Genomic DNA, 24,168 nt, shown 5'->3' on the forward strand with positions numbered 1-24,168 from the left:
CAACTCTTATCTGCCTGCACACAACCCATATCCCTCCATTTCCTGCATATCCAAGCGCCTATCTAAGTATTTTAAATGCCACTATTGTGCCTGCCTCAACCACCATCCCCAGCAGCGCATTCCAGGCACTCAACACTCTCTGTGTAAAAACTTTAAACTATGCCCTTTAGTAATTGATTTTTCCATCCTGGGAAGGACTGTTTATCCTATCTGTGCCTCATAATTTTACATACTACTTGGTCTCTCTGCAACCTCTGGCGCTCCAGAGAAAACTATTCAAATCATTCCAACCTCTCCCTTTAGCTAAACCCTTTAAACCAGATATTATTTTGGTAAACCTCCTCTGCCTCCTTTTCAAAGCCTTCACATCCTTCGTGTAATGGAGTGAATAGAACTGCACGCAATACTCCAAATGTAGTCTAACCAAAGTCTCATAAAGCTGCATCATGACTTCCTGACTCTCACACTCAATGTCCCGACCTATGAAAGCAAGAATACTATATGCAGTCCCTCACCATGAACCAGGTTAATATTCTCTTAAGTGATCAGTATTCAGCACAATAAAGAAAGATAAGCAAGACTCCAACTTTAGACACAATTTAGCAATTACGGATTTGCTGCAATGTTTAACATTGCTACACATCTATCTTCATTCAACATGAAGCAAATGTACTCTCTAAAAAGAAAATTATAAGTAAAACTGAACTGATTTAAGGGTTGGAGTTTAATTTTAATAACACTTACTTACTGAGTTAATTCTACCATTAATGTACTTAAGGCTGCAATGGCCTGCATGGATGGTAGGGCAGAGCTGATTTTATAGTGTTGTTAAGCTATCATCATCTGGACGGAATGCTTCATTTTGACATCCTTCACTCCCTCCCAGTGTTCTGCAGTGGATTCCATTCTCAGCCCCTTTGAAATTTTCTTCTTCATTTTCTTCTTCCTTTTCAGCAGCTTTTGCTTTCCTACAATAACAAAGGTACATTAGAGAAAATATATGTGATATGCATGGTTCGAATAAACTCTCTCCAACTCGGATTCATTGCTTTTATTTGAACTCAGTTTAAAACGTAATTCCAATGTAGGATTTGCCGTCAAACCTAATTAAAAAAATGCTTCTTTAATTTATTTCCTGTTGTGATTTCATCGGGACAATTTGGAGTTGAAGCAGGAAAGATATGCTGGGGGTTAACTTTTATAAGAGATGTAAGACTATGTTAGCCACTAAATCAAGGGCAAGATTGTAAATGTCTTCCTTCTATTCCATACATTTCTGACTCATTGATTCTCCTTCTTATTTCCCCTTTAAAATCAACCTTTGACCAAGTTTCTGATCATTTACCCTTTAAATTATGTTGTTTAGTATTATTTAGTTTTATATTGCTCCTATGTAGCGCTTGGAATGCTTTGCCATTGTAAAGGTTGCTGCGTAAATGCAAGTTGTTTTTGGTGTTGGATCATTCTGTGATTCTTTCAACATCTGCTGTTCTCATCGTGCTAATGGTTTACAATTATTGAGCAAATACAGTTTGCCAGAAGCCAGTTGCTCAATTTCAAATTGAGATTGATCATTTTTTTTAGAAATAGTAAACAAATAATTTCTTGTTCAATGCTAGCACTGATTTTCTGAGTCAAACATTTGCTTTTGAACATTGGACCCACTGATTGCATGTCCAGTAAAAGCTATGATCCAGATTTCACTCTTGCATGAATGTTAATGACATAAACACGGAGGTGCAGCCATAATAAAAATCATGGATTTAGCATTTGTGCCAACAGTACACAAACAGTGGCTTGTGGAGATTTGAAATAAGTCAAGGAAATAATTTTAACTGAAAGTTCAAACTGCAGCGAAAATTAAGAACCCAACGGTCATCTATCTTTGACCCAGGCACCATATTGTAGTAAATCAAGGGTACTTCCAGCCTGGTCAACTATCAATGCCAACCGCATAAATGCCGGAAGATACAATTTAAACAGCAACGACTTAGTGATGGTTATATTTTGAGCTAGAGTCCCTCACACAGAGAGTGGTGAATCTCTGGAACTCTCTGCCACAGAAGGTAGTTGAGGCCAGTTCATTGGCTATATTTAAGAGGGTTAGATGTGGCCCTTGTGGCTAAAGGGATCAGGTGGTATGGAGAGAAGGCAGGTACAGGATACTGAGTTGGATGATCAGCCATGATCATATTGAATGGCTGTGCAAGCTCGAAGGGCCGAATGGCCTACTCCTGCACCTATTTTCTATGTTTTTATGTTTCATCAAATCCTTGGATACATCCTGAGCCACTGGAAGGGCAGGACCACCATAGCATTGGAGTCCTTAACATTGTTTCAACATTCCACAAAGTCTTATGGCATTAGGACAAACATAGGCAAGGAAGCCTTCTCCTGATTACCACTTGCCATTCCCCTTTAGGTAATAGGAGGCTGAGGGGTGACCTTATTGAGGTGTACAATATCATGAGGGGCATGGATATAGTGAATGCTCACAGTCTTTTTCTCTGGAGAGAAGGTTCTAAAACTAGAGAGCAATGACTTGATGAGATGGGAGCTTTTTAAGAGAGACCTCAGGGAAACCTTTTCATGCTGAGGGGAGTCCATACCTGGAATGAAGTGCCAGAAAAAGCCATGGAAGCAGATATAATATGACTTTTTAAAGATACTTGGAGAGGATCGGAACTGGTTAGGAGCTGTTTCGAGGGCTATGGGCCAAATGCAGGCAATTGGGACAAGCCCAGTGTGGCAACTTGGTTTGCATGGACACGGTGGGTCGAAGAGCCTGTTTCTATGTTGTATAAGTAGAAATTAATTTTCACAGAGAGCTACAAATCTTTAGAATTTTCTACCTCAGAGGGCTAAGAATGATGGGTTGTTGTCCACATTCAAAGTTGAGAGGGATAGCTATTTGGGTTTTAAATAAATCAGAAAATTTGAGGATAGGAAAGCAGAGCAGAAGCACAAGATCAGCCTTTGGTTTAATTGATGGAGCAGATTTGAGGCACAGTTCACTCAGCTCATATTGCACGAGGCATGACTTAACATAGAACAGTACAGCACAGGAACAGGTTCTTCAGCTCACAATATCTGTGCCAAACATGATGACAGGTTAAATTACTGTAATCTCTGCACAATATCCATATTCCTCCCTACCGTGCATATACATGTGTTCACCTAAAAGCCTCTTAAACATCAATGGCGTATCTGCCTCCACCACCCCTGGCAGCGTGTGTTTCGGGCACCCACCACTAAAAATGTGCCCTGCATATCTCCTTTAAACTTTGCTCTCTCACCATAAAGTTATCCCCCCTAGTGCTTAACATTTCCATCCTGGGAATCTCTATCTATGCCTATTATAATTTTGTATACTTGTGTTTGTGCCCCATAGTGGAGCCAGCATTGATGAGTTGTGCGGGAACCTTCCTACGTGTGGGTTGAGGTAGTGACTGATAATTCACAGTTCACTTTGCTTATAACTCTCAAATGTACACTATGCAATGGCATCAAACATCAATAGGTTCCTTGTCCCACACTGCAGTGTGTTAACAGAAGCCTGAAGAAGCAAGTGTTCCAAGGTTATTCTAGCTTCACGATGAGTGATCGATAAGGCTAATGTTTAAGTACTGCACCAGACTCCACTCTTGCTTTTAGGATCCTTGGAGGACATGGCGACGTTTCGGGTCACGATCCTTCTGCAGATTGATCGTAGTAAAGAGGAAAAGCTGGAGGAGAGGTGGGGGTGGGGGTGGGGGTGGGGGTGGGACAAAGCCAGGCAAGTGACATGTGGGTACAGGTGATGGGGGTATAATTAGCAGATACTGTAGTTGGACGATGGTCAGAGATGAAAACAAATTACTGCGAATAAGGAGAGAAGAGACATGAAATGGGAAGCTAGGGGAAAGGATGGAGATGGAAGGGGACTCTGGGAAGGGGAACGGGTGGTGGGATAGTGGGAGAAATGGGTGCGCATCCTGGTGGGCAGAGGAAAGAGAGGAGAAAAAAGAGAGGGGTTGTTAGTCAGTTACCTAATTTTGTATGCAAGTAGATTGGGCACAGGGAAGAGGGGAGAGAGCACCTCATATTCTAAACCCCCCCCCCCCCCCCCTCCCCCATTCCACACCCTTCCAGCAATGGAGCAACTAGAACTGCACAGATGGTTCACAAGGACTTTGCATTCATCATTTAACCCAGGGAGAAACTCCTTCATAAATCCCCCTCATTCCCCAACTGTTTGATCCTGGATTGAAGAGGGAAATATATGTTTTGAAATACTTACCTCATTTTTTCTCGATGGCCGGTCACAATTATCATAATTAAACCAAATACTATCAAGCCGATGATGATACCAAAAATTATCAGCCACACAGTGACAGGTTGCTCCCGGGCTGGGGCTAATGTAGGTTCAATACCAATAAACTCCAGTGTGTTGTCATCCAGCGAAAAGGCATTATTGAATCTGGCTCTGACCATTCTGAAATGACCAAAACAGAATGTTAAATGAAAGATTAAGCTAATTAATCACAAGTAAGTGATACGTAGTGTTCAAACAGTGTAAAGCCTACCTGATTGCTTTTTCCACATGTGTCTTGGGAAGAGGTTTCAATGCTGTATGTGGATCTGTCACCACAAAATAAAATGAGATCCTTTTTGTTTCCTCACATATGTGCACATCGGACACACTATAAAAACAGCAATGGGCATAACTTCAACATGCAAAAACAGGAAAGCAGACTATTATCTAAATGGTGGCCGACTAGGAAAAGGGGAGATGCAGCGAGACCTGGGTGTCATGGTACACCAGTCATTGAAAGTAGGCATGCAGGTGCAGCAGGCAGTGAAGAAAGCGAATGGTATGTTAGCATTCATAGCAAAAGGATTTGAGTATAGGAGCAGGGAGGTTCTACTGCAGTTGTACAGGGTCTTGGTGAGACCACACCTGGAGTATTACGTACAGTTTTGGTCTCCAAATCTGAGGAAGGACATTATTGCCATAGAGGGAGTGCAGAGAAGGTTCACCAGACTGATTCCTGGGATGTCAGGACTGTCTTATGAAGAAAGACTGGATAGACTTGGTTTATACTCTCTAGAATTTAGGAGATTGAGAGGGGATCTTATAGAAACTTATAAAATTCTTAAGGGGTTGGACAGGCTAGATGCAGGAAGATTGCTCCCGATGTTGGGGAAGTCCAGGACAAGGGGTCACAGCTTGAGGATAAGGGGGAAATCCTTTAAAACCGAGATGAGAAGAACTTTTTTCACACAGAGAGTGGTGAATCTCTGGAACTCTCTGCCAGAGAGGGTAGTCGAGGCCAGTTCATTGGCTATATTTAAGAGGGAGTTAGATGTGGCCCTTGTGGCTAAGGGGATCAGAGGGTATGGAGAGAAGGCAGGTACGGGATACTGAGTTGGATGATCAGCCATGATCATATTGAATGGCGGTGCAGGCTCGAAGGGCCGAATTGCCTACTCCTGCACCTAATTTCTATGTTTCTATGTTTCTATGCTTTCTCCCTATTTAACTACAATTGTTTGTTTTTTGGCCTCTTTACTTAAACAGAAACCATAACTGAAGACTGTGGCCAGAGAAATATTTTGCAGATATGCATTGAGAATATAAAATATTTAAGGCACATTGCAATGTGGTCCTGTTGGCTTCAATGTATTTATACTAAAAGATGCATGTAATCGAAATATTAGAATATTGTGCATTGGGAAAGTAAACTGCAAGAAACATTTTGATCTGGAATGTTGTTCAGACAACGCTGAAATTTGCAATTCTGAAGGTGTAAAAATTCCACTCTGTAGTGCTAGTGCGGCACAGTGGTGCAGTGGTCGAGATGCTGCCTTACAGTGCTAGAGACCTGGGTTCAGTCCTGATTATGGATACTGTCTGTACAGAGTTTGTATGTTCTCCCTGTGACCTCGTGGGTTTTCTCCGGGTGCACTGGTTTCCTCCTACATTCTAAAGACGTGCAGGTTTGTAGGTTAATTGGCTACTATAAATTGTCCCTAGTGTGTTGGATAGAACTAGCGTGAACGGTTGATCGTTGGTCGGCATGGACACGGTGCGCCAAAGCGTTTATTTCCACACAGTATCTCTAAATTAAACTAAACTAAGCATGACATTAACCAAGTTTACACATGTCTCCGAAAGCATAAATGCTATGTTAATTATGTGCAGGCCCTCTGTTACCTGGTGTCCAGCTCATTCAAATGACAGCAGAGGTAACATATAAAAATACTTTTCCACCCTGATACATTCATCAATATTACAATATGCATTTTCTCTTGAAATCAACAGATCCTTCACTGCTGCTACCTTAGCACCCATCACTCTTTGCCTTGATTCCCTTCAACCTAATTCCTGTTCTGTTCATTGATTCCCAATCAATGCTTGTCAATAATTCACAGACTATAATTAACTTCTGGGGCTTTATCAGGTCTAACACATACAGAGATAACTTTGGGTATATCTTCATTTCTACACTGGATTAGGACTTGCTAAATCTCTTGAGAAGGTACAATCTCTTTTGAAATTAATCTGTATAATACAGAATCCTATCTATTCAAATTGAGGGATTGAGAAGAACTACCAGCTTCCTGAGAAATCCAGAACATTACCAGGTCTTGCAAGAAATAAGCAAGGTATATGCAAGAAATATACTTACCTAATACTTATTATACTTTATGTCAGAAACATAGAAACATAGAAACATAGAAATTAGGTGCAGGAGTAGGCCATTCGGCCCTTCGAGCCTGCACCGCCATTCAATATGATCATGGCTGATCATCCAACTCAGTATCCCGTACCTGCCTTCTCTCCATACCCTCTGATCCCCTTAGCCACAAGGGCCACATCTAACTCCCTCTTAAATATAGCCAATGAACTGGCCTCGACTACCTTCTGTGGCAGGGAGTTCCAGAGATTCACTACTCTCTGTGTGAAAAAAGTTCTTCTCATCTCGGTTTTAAAGGATTTCCCCCTTATCCTTAAGCTGTGACCCCTTGTCCTGGACTTCCCCAACATCGGGAGCAATCTTCCTGCATCTAGCCTGTCCAACCCCTTAAGAATTTTGTAAGTTTCTATAAGATCCCCTCTCAATCTCCTAAATTCTAGAGAGTATAAACCAAGTCTCTCCAGTCTTTCTTCATAAGACAGTCCTGACATCCCAGGAATCAGTCTGGTGAACCTTCTCTGCACTCCCTCTATGGCAATAATGTCCTTCCTCAGATTTGGAGACCAAAACTGTACGCAATACTCCAGGTGTGGTCTCACCAAGACCCTGTACCACTGCAGTAGAACCTCCCTGCTCCTATACTCAAATCCTTTTGCTATGAAAGCTAACATACCATTCGCTTTCTTCACTGCCTGCTGCACCTGCATGCCCACTTTCAATGACTGGTGTACCATGACACCCAGGTCTCGCTGCATCTCCCCTTTTCCTAGTCGGCCACCATTTAGATAATAGTCTGCTTTCATGTTTTTGCCACCAAAATGGATAACCTCACATTTATCCACATTATACTGCATCTGCCAAACATTTGCCCACTCACCCAGCCTATCCAAGTCACCTTGCAGTCTCCTAGCATCCTCCTCACAGCTAACACTGCCCCCCAGCTTAGTGTCATCCGCAAACTTGGAGATATTGCCTTCAATTCCCTCATCCAGATCATTAATATATATTGTAAATAGCTGGGGTCCCAGCACTGAGCCTTGCGGTACCCCACTAGTCACTGCCTGCCATTGTGAAAAGGACCCGTTTACTCCTACTCTTTGCTTCCTGTTTGCCAGCCAGTTCTCTATCCACATCAATACTGAACCCCCAATGCCGTGTGCTTTAAGTTTGTAAACTAATCTCTTATGTGGGACCTTGTCGAAAGCCTTCTGGAAGTCCAGATACACCACATCCACTGGTTCTCCCCTATCCACGCTACTAGTTACATCCTCGAAAAATTCTATAAGATTCGTCAGACATGATTTACCGTTTGTAAATCCATGCTGACTTTGTCCAATGATTTCACCACTTTCCAAATGTGCTGCTATCCCATCTTTAATAACTGACTCTAGCAGTTTCCCCACTACCGATGTTAGACTAACTGGTCTGTAATTCCCCGTTTTCTCTCTCCCTCCCTTCTTAAAAAGTGGGGTTACGTTTGCTACCCGCCAATCCTCAGGAACTACTCCAGAATCTAAAGAGTTTTGAAAGATTATTACTAATGCATCCACTATTTCTGGAGCTACTTCCTTAAGTACTCTGGGATGCAGCCTATCTGGCCCTGGGGATTTATCGGCCTTTAATCCATTTAATTTACCCAACACCACTTCCCGGCTAACCTGGATTTCACTCAATTCCTCCAACTCCTTTGACCCGCGGTCCCCTGCTATTTCCGGCAGATTATTTATGTCTTCCTTAGTGAAGACAGAACCAAAGTAGTTATTCAATTGGTCCGCCATATCCTTGTTCCCCATGATCAACTCACCCGTTTCTGACTGCAAGGGACCTACATTTGTTTTAACTAATCTCTTTCTTTTCACATATCTATAAAAACTTTTGCAGTCAGTTTTTATGTTCCCTGCCAGTTTTCTTTCATAATCTATTTTTCCTTTCCTAATTAAGCCCTTTGTCCTCCTCTGCTGGTCTCTGAATTTCTCCCAGTACTCCGGTATGCTGCTTTTTTCTGGCTAATTTGTACGCATCATCCTTCGCTTTGATACTATCCCTGATTTCCCTTGTTATCCACGGATGCACTACCTTCCCTGATTTATTCTTTTGCCAAACTGGGATGAACAATTTTTGTAGTTCATCCATGCAGTCTTTAAATGTCTTCCATTGCATGTCCACCGTCAACCCTTTTAGAATTAATTGCCAGTCAATCTTGGCCAATTCACGTCTCATACCCTCAAAGTTACCTTTCTTTAAGTTCAGAACCATTGTTTCTGAATTAACAATGTCACTCTCCATCCTAATGAAGAACTCAACCATATTATGGTCACTCTTGCCCAAGGGGGCACGTACAACAAGACTGCTAACTAACCCTTCCTCATTACTCAATACCCAGTCTAAAATAGCCTGCTCTCTCGTTGGTTCCTCTACATGTTGATTTAGATAACTATCCCGCATACATTCCAAAAAATCCTCTTCCTCAGCACCCCTGCCAATTTGATTCACCCAATCTATATGTAGATTGAAGTCACCCATTATAACAGTTTTGCCTTTGTCGCACGCATTTCTAATTTCCTGTTTGATACCATCTCCAACTTCACTACTACTGTTAGGTGGCCTGTACACAACACCCACCAGCGTTTTCTGCCCCTTAGTGTTTCGCAGCTCTACCCATACCGATTCCACATCCTGCAAACTAATGTCCTTCCTTTCCATTGCGTTAATCTCCTCTCTAATCAGCAACGCTACCCCACCTCCTTTTCCTTTCTCTCTATCCCTCCTGAATATTGAATATCCCTGGATGTTCAGCTCCCAGCCTTGGTCACCCTGGAGCCATGTCTCCGTGATCCCAACTATATCATAGTCATTAATAGCTATCTGCACATTCAACTCATCCACCTTATTACGAATGCTCCTTGCATTGAGACACAAAGCCTTCAGGCTTGTTTTTACAACACTCTTACCCCTTATACAATTTTGTTGAAAAGTGGCCCTTTTTGATTTTTGCCCTGGATTTTCCGGCCTGCCACTTTTACTTTTCACCTTGCTACCTATTGCTTCTACCCTCATTTTACACCCCTCTGTCTCTACGCTCACACATTTAAGAAACCCTTTCCCTTTAACTCCATCCTCCACTAGCCCATTCGACACCCCACCCCCCTTATTCAGTTTAAAACCACCCGTGTCACACTTCAATATTTTTATAGCGGAGTTTAAGGCAATCTGCAACTGATTTACAGCTAAAGTAGAGTATTTTTGGAATCCTTATCATAAAACAAATGAACTTTATTCCCTCATAATAGAGTATATGATAACATTCATGACACATTTTAGAATGTAGACGCTCCAAACATTATTGTTACGGAAACCAAGAATTTTGAAAGCTATAAGGCTAAAACCTTAAATGTACTAAATTACTGCCTCTAAAGAACAGAGCATCCCAGATAGATGTTGCTATTTTGACATTTCCTTTATTACATTTCCTAATAACATGGAGGGGGGCTATTTGGCTCATTGAATTGATTTTCAGAGAAATACCATTCCCCCATTTAATTTTTCTGTTGTTTTGGAACCATCAGTTACAAAAAATGGTCACTGTTTTTGACTTCTCTAGAGAAAGTAAAATAGTGTTGAAGGTTACTGCACACTGCCACCTGCAGACATTGAGGCAATTTCATAAACATATCCACGCAATTAAAATAGACCAGAATGGGAGAAATGGGAAGGAAGAGTCAAAAGAGAGTAGGGTCAGACCTGGATGGAGGTTGAGTGCTGGCCAATATCAACAAAATTAGCCACAGAGATGATTAAATCACATTGAGAGAGATTGCAACCAATTTGTTATGGAATGGTACCAAAGAGCACCCAGACATCCGAGTCCAATATCAAATGCATACACTCCTCAAGGCCTGAGTTGATGCCATCCATTCTCCAGAGATATATTGAGCACACTCAACCTCCAGGGATTTATATTAACTACAGACACTCCCCAGGGACTGATATTAACCACACTCTTTGTCTCGGGACTGATATCAACCACAGTAACTCCCCAGGTACTGAGAGCAACCAGATTCACTCCAGGATTGATATCAATCACACCCTCTTCCTGGAATTTATTTCTGTCAGACTCATGATGGATAATGATCCCACTGCGACCCCGGGAACTAATATTGACCACTCCCAATCCTTAGGGGCTGGTATTAGGAGCTCCACATGGTTATTGGTATCAGCTCATCATTGTCAAATGTACCAAGATACAATTATTTAAATTGTATGCATGTTGTTTGGTCAAACCCTACTATACATGAATACAATCACGCCATACCCAAGTAGGTGTTGGAAGGAGCTGCAGATGCTGGTTCAAACCGAAGACAGACACAAAAAGCTGGAGTAACTTAGCGGGACATGCAGCATCTCTGGAGAGAAGGAATGGGTGATGTTTCGGGTAGAGTCTGAAGAGTTACTCCAGCTTCTTGTGTCCATACACAAGTATAACAGGTAGTCCAAAGAAAAAAATCCCAGAGTGCAGAATATAGTAGTACAGCATTACAGTAATATTCAGTAATTAATTCCTCCTCATAGGCTCCAAATCCACACTCAGCAAAATCAATAACCCCACTCTCACCATCGACGGCACCACTGTCTCCCCATCTCCCCAGGCCTGCAACCTTGGCGTGATCTTTGATTCCACCCTCTCCCTTGAGCCTCACATCCGCCATGTCATTAAAACCTCCTTCTTTCACCTCCGCAACATCGCCAAAATCAGACCCTCTCTCACACCTCCCGCTGCTGAAAGACTCATCCATGCCTTCATCTCCTCCCGACTGGACTACTGCAACTCACTTCTCCTTGGCAACAGCTCCACCTACATCAACCGACTCCAACTGGTCCAGAACGCAGCCGCCCGACTCATCACCCACACCAAATCCTGGCATCACATCACTCCAGTCCTCAAACAACTTCACTGGCTTCCCATCTCCCACCGGATCACCTACAAAATCCTGGTCCTCACCTACAAAGCCCTCCACCATCTGGCCCCCCCATATCTCACTGACCTCCTCTCCCCCTACCAACCCTCACGGTCCCTCAGATCCACATCAGCCAGTCTCTTCTCCATCCACAAATCCAACCTCCGCAGTTTTGGGGACAGAGCCTTCTCCAGGGCTACTCCCAGGCTCTGGAACTCCCTCCCCCAACTGATCCGCAATTCCGTGTCCCTCACCATCTTCCAGCCCCGCCTCAAGACCCATCTCTTCACCTCTGCCTATCCTTAGCCCCACGTCCCCCTCCCTTTTCATCTGTGCTTGAATTGCCTCATATTGTGTTTTGAATTGAATTCTGTCTTTAATTTGTGTACTAGTCATGTCTCTACTATTTATTTCATTCCGATTACATGTTTTTCCTCTACTTGCTAAATTTTTGTAAGGTGTCCTTGAGACTCTTGAAAGGCGCCCATAAATAAAATTTATTATTATTATTATTATTAGTAATAGAGAAACTTGTGCAGATAAAAAGTGCAAGGGCCGACCTGGGAGAAAATGAAAGAGAATATATTGTTAGTATTGTTAGAAATTGTGATAGATTTATAATTGAATAGAGATTTAAAAGAGTGGAACATTGGAATGGATGATAGTAGATCCTCTTCTGGAACCAGCATGCAAAAGAATGGCTACACGACGACACCATCTTGCTGGTTGTAAACTAACTTGAATTTCTGGAGATACAGGAGAATACAAATGCAGGAATCTTGATTTCATTTTGTTTCCACTTTACTACTCCACTGTTTTCCTCCAGGTTAAACTAAACTAAACTAAAGAAGGGTTATGACCTAAAATATGGTCATCCCATTTCCTGCACAAATGCTGCCTGGCCTGCTGTGGCACTCCAGCAGTCTGCAAAGTGAATTTTTACTGAGTCTTCAAAAATTCATTACATTATATGTTAGTTGTTAACAATTAACAGTATACCTCGGCTATGATACTGAGATGTAATAGGAGAAGAGTGAGAATCAAAGCATGGCCCCGTGATTCACTTAATGAAATACTCACTTAAATGGTTTATTCATTGATTTTCTCATACCATATGCTACTGTTGCTTGAAAGTAGAATTGTTCGCTCTCATCCCAATCATACTGTCATTGAACAAGAAATAAAACAATCAGGCCAGCTTTAAGATGTCTTACTCCATCTCAGCTTTCCAAAAGGAAACACAAGTAGTAATGTTTAACATGTTCAGCGCCTGCTTCGTGTAGGACAGAGATTAACTCACAGGATTATCACTTTTGCTGCTTCAGTGATTATGGTTAAAAACCTTGCAATGCACAAAATGTGCTGAATCAACAGAGCTGGAAGACTCTCACTGGAATCGTTTCCATTGGACGCTATGATGAGGTTAATGTGTTTCCAACAATCACTGAAAATATTAAACAATCTCACAATCAGTTACCTAGTGCAGAGCTGCCTGGCATCTAAATATAAGTCCAAAAGGATATGTGGCTGACTATGTAAACATGACCTGGATTCCTGGGTTTATACATAGAGCAATGATGTTCAGCTAAACTTTTATCAATCACCGTTTTATGTAGGAGGAGCAGTCTCTATCTGTTTTGCCCTTAAGATACATTGAAGTGTATCTTAATTCCATCCACTTGCTTGGGTTTCATAACTCTGAATGTCCATGCATAACAATGATTTATCCATTTCAGTTTTGAAGTTTTCAGTTGATCCTTAGGTTTTGTACTGCTTTTGAGGAGAGCATTTCAGATGTCTACTTCTCTTTGCATGTAAACTGCTTCCTGACATGGCCTTTGATCCATAGCTTAACTCTTAAGCTCTGGGCCTCACCGGAGAAATTATTCCCTCCCTATTTATCCAATGAACTATAATAAGAAGGTAAGAAATATTGGCAGTCAGCCATTCGGTCCCTTGGACCTGTGTACCATTTAGCAAAATCATAGTTGTTCTTCTGCAGCAACACATTTCTATCCTATCACCACATACCATGGTTCTTCTAAAATGCAGGAAGTTATTAATCGGACTGACACTCCATGGCTCTCCAGGGTCCCAAAAAATAATCAACCTATGAGATTTAGTCACCCCATTAGAGGAGTCTTTGGAGAGGGTGCAGAGGAGGATTACCAGAGTGATGCCTGCATTAGCTACAGTGAGGAGCTGGACAGACATGGATTGTTTTTCCTGGTTCACCGGAGATTGAGGGGAGATCTGATTGTAGTATATAAAATGATATATACAGGGTAGACAGTCATAACCTTTATACAAGGCTGGAAATACTAGAGGGCAAAGTTTAGAGGGGGTCAGTTTAAAGGAGATATGTGGGCCAGTTTTTACACAAAGGGTAGTAACGAGCTGCCTGGAGTGGTGGTGGAGGGAGATACAATAGCGGCATTTAAGAGATTTTTAAGAATGGCCTATTCGCGTGCTGAAATGTTCTATGTTCTAGCACACTCTTCAATTTAGTTACCCAGTCTTCCCAACCAACTTGCCCTCAAACGTTCATCATTTATTTTGTTTGGATTGAGAATCTAGCTTCAGGTTGAACTAACTTACTATTGAATTTGAATTATGATCACTCTTGCAACTAGATCATTAACTGAGTGTTTCTCATAACAGAGTACAATCTAAAATAGTCTGTTCCAATGTTGGTGTACGAAAAGATCATCTCAGGTATATTCCAGGAATTCATCCTCTACTTGTTAGCAGTCATTTAGTTTTCCATCTTTATATTCAGATTAAAATTACACTTGATTTCTGCACATGTTATCACATACATCTCCAATAAAGATGAACTTACAGCCTCATCTCCAAGAGCTGTCTTCAGGCTGATTCGCACTTTAAAAGCATCAGATGAATCTGAAATGAATAATAATAAAAAAAATATCAAACTCACACAGAAAAGCAAATGTTTGTCCAAACGATTCCCTGCATTGCTGAATACATTTACAATACTCGCTCAGCTCTCTTCAGCTGACAGTTTTGTTGTCTGACTCAGGAACTAGTGAATTGAAATCTCATTCCTAAGATTTTGCCAGATTTTCCATACAGTACTACAGGAGACTGGGGACACAAGGAACTGCAGATGCTGGCTTACAAATAAAACACAAAGTGCTGGAGATACTCAGCGGGTCAGGGAGCATCTCTGGAGGGCATTAATAGGTGACATTTCAGGTTGAATTGGCTCATTGTACATTCGCAAATAGTGTTAAAAGTCTTTCCAGTTTTCATTTTACTAAGTAGCAGCCAAAGGAGGAGCAGCCAAAATATACCAAGTGTATAACATTGTGACTTTAAGTCATTCCTGATTGGGATTTAAAGTCTGATTTGAAATTGAATAACGTAATTAGGTCAAAAATTCTGAAATTAAGTGACACCAATAGTAAAATGATATGATTAGTTTCCGCAATGTATCATTTAATTACATTGATAAAAGTATAAAACCTCTAAATTCACAAAAAGTGGAGTTCCAGTAGAGTGTGACATACCTTTGGAACAGAGCTGACCCGGTGCTACAGCTCCAGACCCTGCAGCCACTGAAGGATTAGAAACAATAAGCAGAAGCACAAACAACATCTTCACAATGAAGGACACTGCCAGGAATAACCCGCAGAGAACCGTACTATATAAACCACCACCAAAAAACGGTTGTAAAAATGCTTCTTCTAGCTTGTACAAGGTTTAATTATTAAACAAGGATGGGTGATCTGGTAAACACCCTGTGTATCTTCACAAAGCTGTCACTGCTGTGGTCATAACTGATTAAAATATTGATGTAAGCAAAAACCAAAGTGCTGGGGGATCTCAGCGGGTCAGGCAGTATCTGCGGAAGGACGTGGCCACACATCGTTTCAGGTTGGGATCCTACCTCAGACAAAAAATTCTTCTTCAGTCAGAAGGGTCTTGACTAGAAATATCATCTGTCCATATCCCTCCACAGACCCGCTGAGTTCGTCTAGCATAGAACATAGGAGGATGTCGCACAGGAACAGGCACTTTGGCCCACAACATCGGTGCCTAACATGATGTCAAGCTAAACTAATCTCCTCTGCCTGCATGTGACCCATATCCCTCATTTCCTCCATATTCATGTGTCTATCTAAAAGCCTCTTAAACGCCACTGTCATATCTACCTCCACCACCATTCCCGGCAGCATCTTCCATAGCACCCACCACTCTCTGTGAAACTTTCCCTGCACATTGACCTGAAAGCAATGTCTTATAGTCTAGTGCCATTTCCACCCTGGGAAAAATGAATAGAATTATATATCCTTCTAAAAGGTTTCCTCTCAGTCTCGGAACAATTCTCGGAGAAAACAATTCAAGTTTGTTCAACCTCTCGGACATATCCGAGGACGTTGTGAGAAGCTAGAGAAGAAATTGCAGGAGACATGGCCGAGATATATGAATCAACGGTATACACAGGTGAGGTGCCAGATGACTGTAGGGTGACTATTGTTATGCCTCTATTTAAGAAGGGCTGCAAGGAATTGCTTTGGAATATAGACCAGTGAGTCTAACATCTGTGGTAGACAAGTTCTGGAGAAGATTCTGAGAGATAAGATCTATATGCATTTGGCTAGACAGGGTAGACAAAGGTGCTGGAGAAACCCAACGGGTGCAGCAGCATCTATGGAGCGAAGAAAATAGGCAACGTTTTGGGCCGAAACCCTTCTTCAGACAGACTTGGATAGACAAGGACTGATATGTTGCATGGTTTTGTATGTGGGAGATTATGAATTACGAGTTTTTTGAACAGGAAATGAAAAAGGTTGACCGGGGCAAGGCCTTAGATGCTGTCTATATTGACTTCAGCAATCCTTTGATAAGTTTCTGCATGGTAGGCTGCTCTGGAAGGTTAACTTGCATGGAATCCAGATAGAGCTAGCTAACTGGATCATGAGTAAGAAGGAACAGCAAATGCTGGTTTACACCGAAGATGGACACAAAATGCTGGAGTAACTCAGTGGGTCAGGCAGCAACTCTGGAGAAAAGGAATAGGTCACGTTTTGGGTTGAGACCCTTCATCAGACTGAAAGTCAGGGAGGGTGAAATTAGAGGTATAGGAAGGTACAGAACAAAGCAGAGCCTGCGTCAATGAGCTCATGATGGTCCATTGTTGGCTGGGGACAAGGTGATAATGATAACAAAGGGATACAAACAGTGAAATTAGCAAGAGGACAATGGTAAGGGAGGGAAGGAGAGAGATGGAATGCAAAGGTTACTTGGTTAGAAAAATCAATCATGCCGCTGGGTCGTAGGCTGCCCAAGCAAAATATGAGGTGCTGTTCCTCCAATTTGCACCTCATATTTAGCTGCCTTTTGGGACTATAATTCTATTAGTTTTTAAATAGTTATGGAAAGAGATTAGAATAGTCCCAAAGTTTAAAGTCCTAAATTGGGGCAAGCCTTATTTTACTGGCATTCGACAAGAACTTACAAAGATTGATTGGGAGAGGCTGGTAGCAGATAAAGGAACATCTGGCAAGTGAGATGCTTTTAAGAGTGAGAAAGGAAGAGTTTACAGTCAACATGGTCCTGTTAGAGTGAAGGCAAGACTGGCAAGATTTGGGAATTCTAGCTGACAAGGGATACCGAGGCTCCAGTCGGTGAAAAGAGGCATAAGTCAGGTTGATAAGATCATGACGGGAATAGATAGGATGATGCACAGAGTCTTTCCCCCAGAGTAAAGGAATCAAGAACGAGAGGACATGGTTTAAGGTGAGAGGAGAAAGATTTGATAGGAACCTGAGGGGAAACTTCTTCACACAGAGTATGGTGGATATATGGAACAAGCTGCCAGAGGAGGTAGTTGAGGCAGGTACTATAACAATATTTAAAAGACATTTGTACAAGTACAGAGATAGGAAAGATTTAGAGGGATGGGCCAAATGCGGGCACGTAGGTCTTGTGCAGATGGGAAATCTTGGCCATCTTGGGTAAGTTGGGCTTGTTTCCATGCTATTTGACTCTATGACACCATAAGGTATAGTCAATATGGCTTTCTGCATGGGTAATCATATCTCTCAAATGTAGTTAAGGTTTTTGAAGAGGTGACCAAGAGGATTGGGGAGAGCTTTAGACAATAAAACAATTCCTCCACTTTGGTGACCTCGAAAAGATCATCCACACATTTATCTCCTCCCGCCTAGATTACTGCAACTCTCTTTACACTGGCATCAGCCAATCTTCCCTGTCCCGCCTGCAACTGGTCCAAAACGCCGCAGCGAGATTCCTGACGGGCACCCGAAAAAGGGACCACATCACCCCGATCCTGGCCTCAATCCACTGGCTTCCTGTGCAAATCCGTTTTCATTTCAAGACCCTCCTCTATGTCTACAAAGCCCTCAATGGCTTGCCCCCTCCTACATTAAAAGTCTTCTCACCCACCACTCCACCTCCAGGTCCCACAGATCGGCCGACTTGGAGCCGCTGAATATCCCGCGGTCTAGGCATAAGCTTAGGGGCGACCGTGCCTTTGCGGTTGCAGCTCCTAGACTGTGGAACAGCATCCCCCTTCCCATCAGAACTGCCCCCTCCATCGACTCCTTTAAGTCAAGACTAAAAACGTATCTATACTCCCAAGCCTTTCCTGACGTCCACTGAGCGAGGGCTATATGTATATATGTATGTAGTTTGTTTGTTTATACTATTCTTATAACAAATGTAAAGCACTTTGGCCAACGAGAGTTGTTTTTTAAATGTGCTATATAAATAAATGTGACAACTTGACTTGAAGATCCCATATTGTAGGCTGATCCAGAAGATTAAATCACAGGGTGAGCAAGCCAATTGGGCACAAATTTGCTTAAAACAATCTGTATGCAGATAATTTTTCTTCAAATTAAAGAAATCTTTGCTGGGGAAACTAGTATGTTCACAATGATTATTTTTACAAATGTATCCTATTCATAAAATTTGCAATATGTAACACAATAGATTCCAATGTCACCTTCCGCAGTCAAAGCAGAGCATTCCACTAATGCAGATAATTCATATTTTATCAGGTCCTCTTTAAACCTTTCCTCCCTCACTACAAACCTATGTTCTCTTTTCTTACATTTTACAAGTAAACAATTCTACAGGTTTATTAAATGGATTCCATCTCCTCTGTGTACAGTAATGGGAAAGGACTAAACTGTTTGTGGTGCCTATTCCAATCGTTAGTGTGTACTGCAGCACATGGTCCTCCATTGTGGACAGCTCCTGGCAGACCAGATATGTTTTGTGCAGACCAAGCTCACCTTTCAATGGGTTGTAATCTTGTGGCACAGTCAATGTTTGTCTCAATGTGTCCTTGGAAACAGCACGAAAAGCACAGAATGTTGTGTTGTGACTCCACATTGTGTTCTCTGGCTGTTCAGAATGAACATTGACAAAGACTACTGTGAAGACTATCATGGCAAATTCACACTCTGAAAAGAGATGTATGACATTTTCATCTGCACAACAGCTTCCTCGAGGGCAGTGTCTGCTGAGATTAAGACTCTGGTCAAGATAGGTCTTGGTGTTTATTTGAAAAATCTGCTGATTAGGCATTCTGCTAAATGACCATCTGCTCTGTGTCCCTCAACAAGCTCCACCCTTTCCTATTCTCACAGGGTCGAGAACATTCTTTGCAGACCATTACCTGATTGACTCATGGCCAGTTATTTTTCTGCACAATCATTTCCATCAGAGATAAGTAGTATAATGGAAAATAATGTTTTGTGGGAATATGAAAAGAACAGTATATCACAATGCTGGGGATGGAACAAATCTCTGCGAGTGCAGATTCTTGGTGCTTGCATATCCGGGGTCAACACACTGCTTGTAGCAGCCACACACAAGGTGGTTGTTTAGCTGAGGGTCGGGTTCATTGCATTTTCAACCCTTTCCCTGAAGTCTCAATCCTGATAAAGTAGAAAACTGTCTGCGGACTGCTGTGGTGGAAGAGCAGGGTATGGGCTTTATTTGTTTGACATACAGCAACACTGAGGAAACTTCACACCTGTGGCCAGATTCTTTCCTGACAGAATGCCACACCTACTTGGCTCTGCTCACTGTCCAGTTCTTGGTTAAGGCTTCACTCTTCCAAACCATATTTCTAGCACCTCCAGATAATTGCACTGTAAAAGAGGATCTATTGGGCACGTTTCCAGTGCTGGTACACAGAACTGAGGCTCTGTGAAAGCGTTGGAGGAGGGGAGGCCCAAGCTCTGTGTTGGTGCATTGGGAGGAGAGTTGGGTATTTGCCTGGTTCTGGCCAACATGGAGTGGAGACGGAACATATTTTTAGAAAGTCACAGCACGTTAATAATTATGCTATCCAGCAAATTGTTCAGCAATGCAGAATATGTCTTTATTACCGCCATAAACCACTGATTAACAAGAGTTACATCAATAAAAGATGAAGTCACATCATATGCATATTTTGCTGAAGTTAACAAGTAACTACAACAAAAACAAGCAAAAGCACCACTCTGATTTCTGAATATGCCGAGCAAGCAAATGGGGACCTTGTTCATGTGTAAATAACTTTTACTGCTGCAGATTTCCAGAGTTAGTTAAAGGGTTGTGTTTTATAAATCCTGGATCATCTTTAGTTGTGTGTGTTAGTTGTGTGTGTGTTAGTTGTCTGTGCATGATGTGTCTGGGAGGAAAGGAGAGAAGGGAGGGAGGGAGGGAGGGAGAGAAGGGAGGAAGGACACAACTAACACACACACACACACACACACACAACTAAGTTAGGATGTGCTAGAAGCCAGTGCCTCCCCAGCCATTGACCTCACCGAATGTCACTGGAGAGGAGGTGGGGAGAGAGGAGGTGGAGAGAGAGGAGGGGCGGGAGAGGAGGGGGGGGGAGAGGAGGAGGGAGGGAGGAGGGAGGAGGGGAAAGGAGAGGGGGAGAGAAGAGGGGGGAGAGAAGATGGGGGAGAGAAGAGGGGGAGAGAAGAGGGGGAGAGAAGATGGGAGGGAGAGAAGAGGGGGAGAGAAGAGGGGGAGAGAAGAGGGGGGAGAGAAGAGGGGGGGAGAGAAGAGGGGGGGGGAGAGAAGAGGGGGGAGAGAGGAGGGGGGAGAGAGGAGGGGGGAGAGAGGAGGGGGGGAGAGAGGAGGGGGGAGAGAGGAGGGGGGAGAGAGGAGGGGGAGAGAGGAGGGGAGAGAGGAGGGAGGTGGAGAGAGGAGGGAGGGGAGAGAGGGGGCGAGAGAGGGGGAGAGGGGGAGAGAGGAGAGAGGGGGGGAGGGAGAAGGGGGGGGAGAGAGGAGGGGGGGAGGGAGGAGGGGGGGGGAGGGAGGAGGGGGGGGGAGAGAGGAGGGGGGGGGGAGCCGGAAAGCTCGTGAATGCAGGTGAATGTTGGAGACCTCCGGTGACCTCCGGTGACCTCAGGATCTGCAGAACTTGCTCGCCCTTTATGAAGTTCAGATTAAGCTGGCAAACATTTTTCTTTGACTGCCACAGATATGATTGCTAAATATTCAATGAATCTATGATTTATACGGAAATCACAATACTTTCAAGTCTCACACACCATTCTTAATTGGCATTATAACACAATCATAACTTTATTAGCCAAGTATGTTTTGCAACATACAAGGAATTTGATTTGCCATAGTCAAATCAATAAAAAGCAACAAGACACACAAAATACATTTTAACATAAACATCCACCACAGTGACCCCTCCACATTCCTCGCTGTGAATGGAAGGCGAAGAAAAAGTTCAATCTTTTCCCTTCTTTGTTCTCCCGCAGTCTGGGGCCTCAAGCCATCCGTTGACGGGACAATCTTGGCTCCCGTGGCCGGCGGTCGGGCCCTCTGCGTCGGGGCGATCAATTTTCCGCATCGGGGGATCTCAGCTCCCCCGCGCCGGGAGGTGGGACCCTGGGTCGGGGTTGGTCGAACCTCTTGTGACTTTGGAGCTTCCCGACATCGGTCTCTCCCTGAGACTGCGAGCTCCTCGATGTTGAAATCCGTAGGTTGTGGTTGGAGCGTCCGTCGATCCCAGGCAAGGGATCGCAGGTTCCGATAGTAAGTCCACGGCCGGTGGTGAGGCTCAAAGTCAGTCTCAAGGCCGCCAGCTCCATGATGTTATTAAGGGACTGGAGCACTTCAAGTTTGAAGTCCTGCCGCCTTCACATCTGAAGAAGGGTCTCGACCCGAAACTTCACCTGTCCATGATCTCCAGAGATGCTGCCTGACCTGCTAAGTTACTCCAGCACTTTGTGTCCTTTTGTGTATTAACCAGCACCTGCAGTTCTTTGTTACTTTACTTCAAAAACAGCCTCACCACCACTTCACCAGAGAAATTAAGGACAGTATTGAACTTTGGTTTTGCCAGTAACATCCACCTTACTCAAATTAATTAAACATAAAAATAACTCCTGTGCTTTCAGGATACCAAGCTTGCAGGGAATAATTTGGAGTCACTGAGAATGAATGCTTAGAGTTAGTGTCTACTATAGCTCTGTTCAGGTCAGTAAACTGGATTCAAAGCTCACTCCAGAAATGGAAAGGCAAACTCTAAGCTGAAATTCCAAGTCTCTTCACTATTAACATTTCCCAATCTGTCACCAATTTAAAACATTTTTTTCTGTTTCATACACCAAATTAGGTGACCTCAAATAGTTTCCACATTTTTCATTTCTCATGTTCTTTTCTGCTATCATTGTTGTCCATATTCTTTTGAAATCTTTAATATCCTTCTCTTTCCTGCCTGTGAGAATAATCAACAAATTTGGAAATAACCTTTGGTTTCTCTCACCCAAATTATCAATTTAGATTATGAACAGCTGGGAACCAAACACCAATCCCTGCATTAACTATCTAGTTGCCACAATTTATTGATGCCTTTGAGAACAACATCTGTAACATTCCATGAATGACCATGTGATTATCCCACAGTGCAAGGTGTGGGCTAGTATTATCATGAACTTTATGCAAACTTTGTACTTCATGCATTGAACATATGACATCATGAATAGGTGCATTGTCAGTGGTTGGTTTCCATTTTTGTGATGTTTTGTTCCTCTTTTATCCTCAGTGGCAATTTCCCTCTCAAACATGTCCAAGAAGGGCCAACTGGGGAAAATACAGTGGATAATACCAGCAGACGAAGCCTTCTGGAAGTTAAAAACAGCTCTCGCCAGTGAGCCTAATCTGCACAATCCTTACTTCATCGGCCCTTCGTTGGACAGATAGACACCTCCGAGACAATGCTAGGGACTCTCAGGACTTTGATGGAAAGGAACACCAAATTTTCACCTGAGACGAGATTTTCACCAACAACAAGACCCGGAGCAGGGCCTTGCATCACCCGGCGCGGCGTTAATGGCCGCGGGACAATTGCCATCGCCCGCCGGGGGCTTTGACTCTGACATCGGGAGGGGAATGGGGAGTGCAGGGGAGAGATAAGTTTTTTTGTCTTCCATCACAGTGAGGAGATGCGCTGTGATGGATGTCTGAGTAAATTGTGTTGTGTCTTGGGTCTTTTTTTCTTGTGTGTATGACTGCAGAAACAACATTTCATTTGAGCCTCTATGAGGTTCAAGTGACAAATAAATTGTATTGTGTATTGTGTATGCTGCTCTAGAGAGAGGCTGTTGCCATCACATGGGCCCTACATGGGTACTATCTGACCAGGCAAGAGTTCACACTCATGATAGACTATGCCCACTGCAGTGAATGGTAAAAGGTAAAAGGGGGGGGGGGGGTGTAATGCTAGTAATGGGTGAGTCTAGAACCAGAGGGCATCTGCAGTTCCTTCTTAAACAGAGTGCAGAATATGGTGTTGCAACACTACAGCTACAAATTGCAGATCAGAAAAGATGCAAGATCTGCAATGAGGTAGATTGGAAGACTGGAAGGACTGTGTGGGGATGTGAGGGGTATGGCTAGTTAGAGAGGTGGGTTTGGTCGGGTGGTAGGGGGAAGGAGACTGAAAGAGTGTGGGGATGGATGAGGGAGGTGTGAAGGGATTTGGGTTAGACAAGGCGTGAAAGATGGTGTGTTGTTGCAGGGATGGGAATGGAGGGAAGCGGATGATTGAGGGGAGATGCATCTCCAGAGATGCTGCCTGGCCCGTTGAGTTACTCCAACTTTTTGCGTCTATCTTCAGTTTAAACCAGCATCTGCAGTTCCTTCCCACACATTGAGGAGGTGTTGTAGACGGGTAGGGGCTAGAGAGATGGTTGGGGCGAGGGGATTGTGGCTGATTTGAGGGGCTGGGAGAACACTGCGCTGACTGAAGAGATTGTCCGGTCACCGTCCACGACGCTCACCCGAGCCACCGACAGAAGGTGCCCCACGTGACCTATGCCAGTCACCCCCACGTGACCTATGCCAGTCACCCCCACGTGACCTATGCCAGTCACCCCCACGTGACCCATGTCAGTCACCCCCACGTGACCCATGCCAGTCACCCCCACGTGACCTATGCCAGTCACTCCCACGTGACCTATGCCAGTCATCCCCCACGCCGCGCAGCTACTGTCTCACGTGACCCACGCCAAAAG

The 24,168-nt window shown here is 43.3% G+C and overlaps 1 protein-coding gene across 1 annotated transcript; it reads right to left on the reverse strand.

Annotated features, from left to right (window-relative positions):
- Positions 1 to 313: 313 nt before the first annotated feature.
- cltrn (collectrin, amino acid transport regulator) lies at positions 314 to 19,048 on the reverse strand. Its single transcript, XM_033033516.1, has 6 exons — positions 18,922 to 19,048; positions 14,478 to 14,536; positions 12,716 to 12,798; positions 4,566 to 4,682; positions 4,280 to 4,474; positions 314 to 968 (listed from the first exon to the last, which is right to left on the reverse strand). The coding sequence occupies exons 1-6, from the start codon at positions 19,019 to 19,021 to the stop codon at positions 818 to 820; spliced, it is 705 nt and encodes a 234-aa protein (XP_032889407.1). The 5' UTR covers positions 19,022 to 19,048; the 3' UTR covers positions 314 to 817.
- Between the last annotated feature and the right edge of the window lie 5,120 nt (positions 19,049 to 24,168).

The sequence above is a fragment of the Amblyraja radiata genome, chromosome 14 (assembly GCF_010909765.2).
Source record: "Amblyraja radiata isolate CabotCenter1 chromosome 14, sAmbRad1.1.pri, whole genome shotgun sequence".
Lineage (NCBI taxonomy): Eukaryota > Metazoa > Chordata > Chondrichthyes > Rajiformes > Rajidae > Amblyraja > Amblyraja radiata.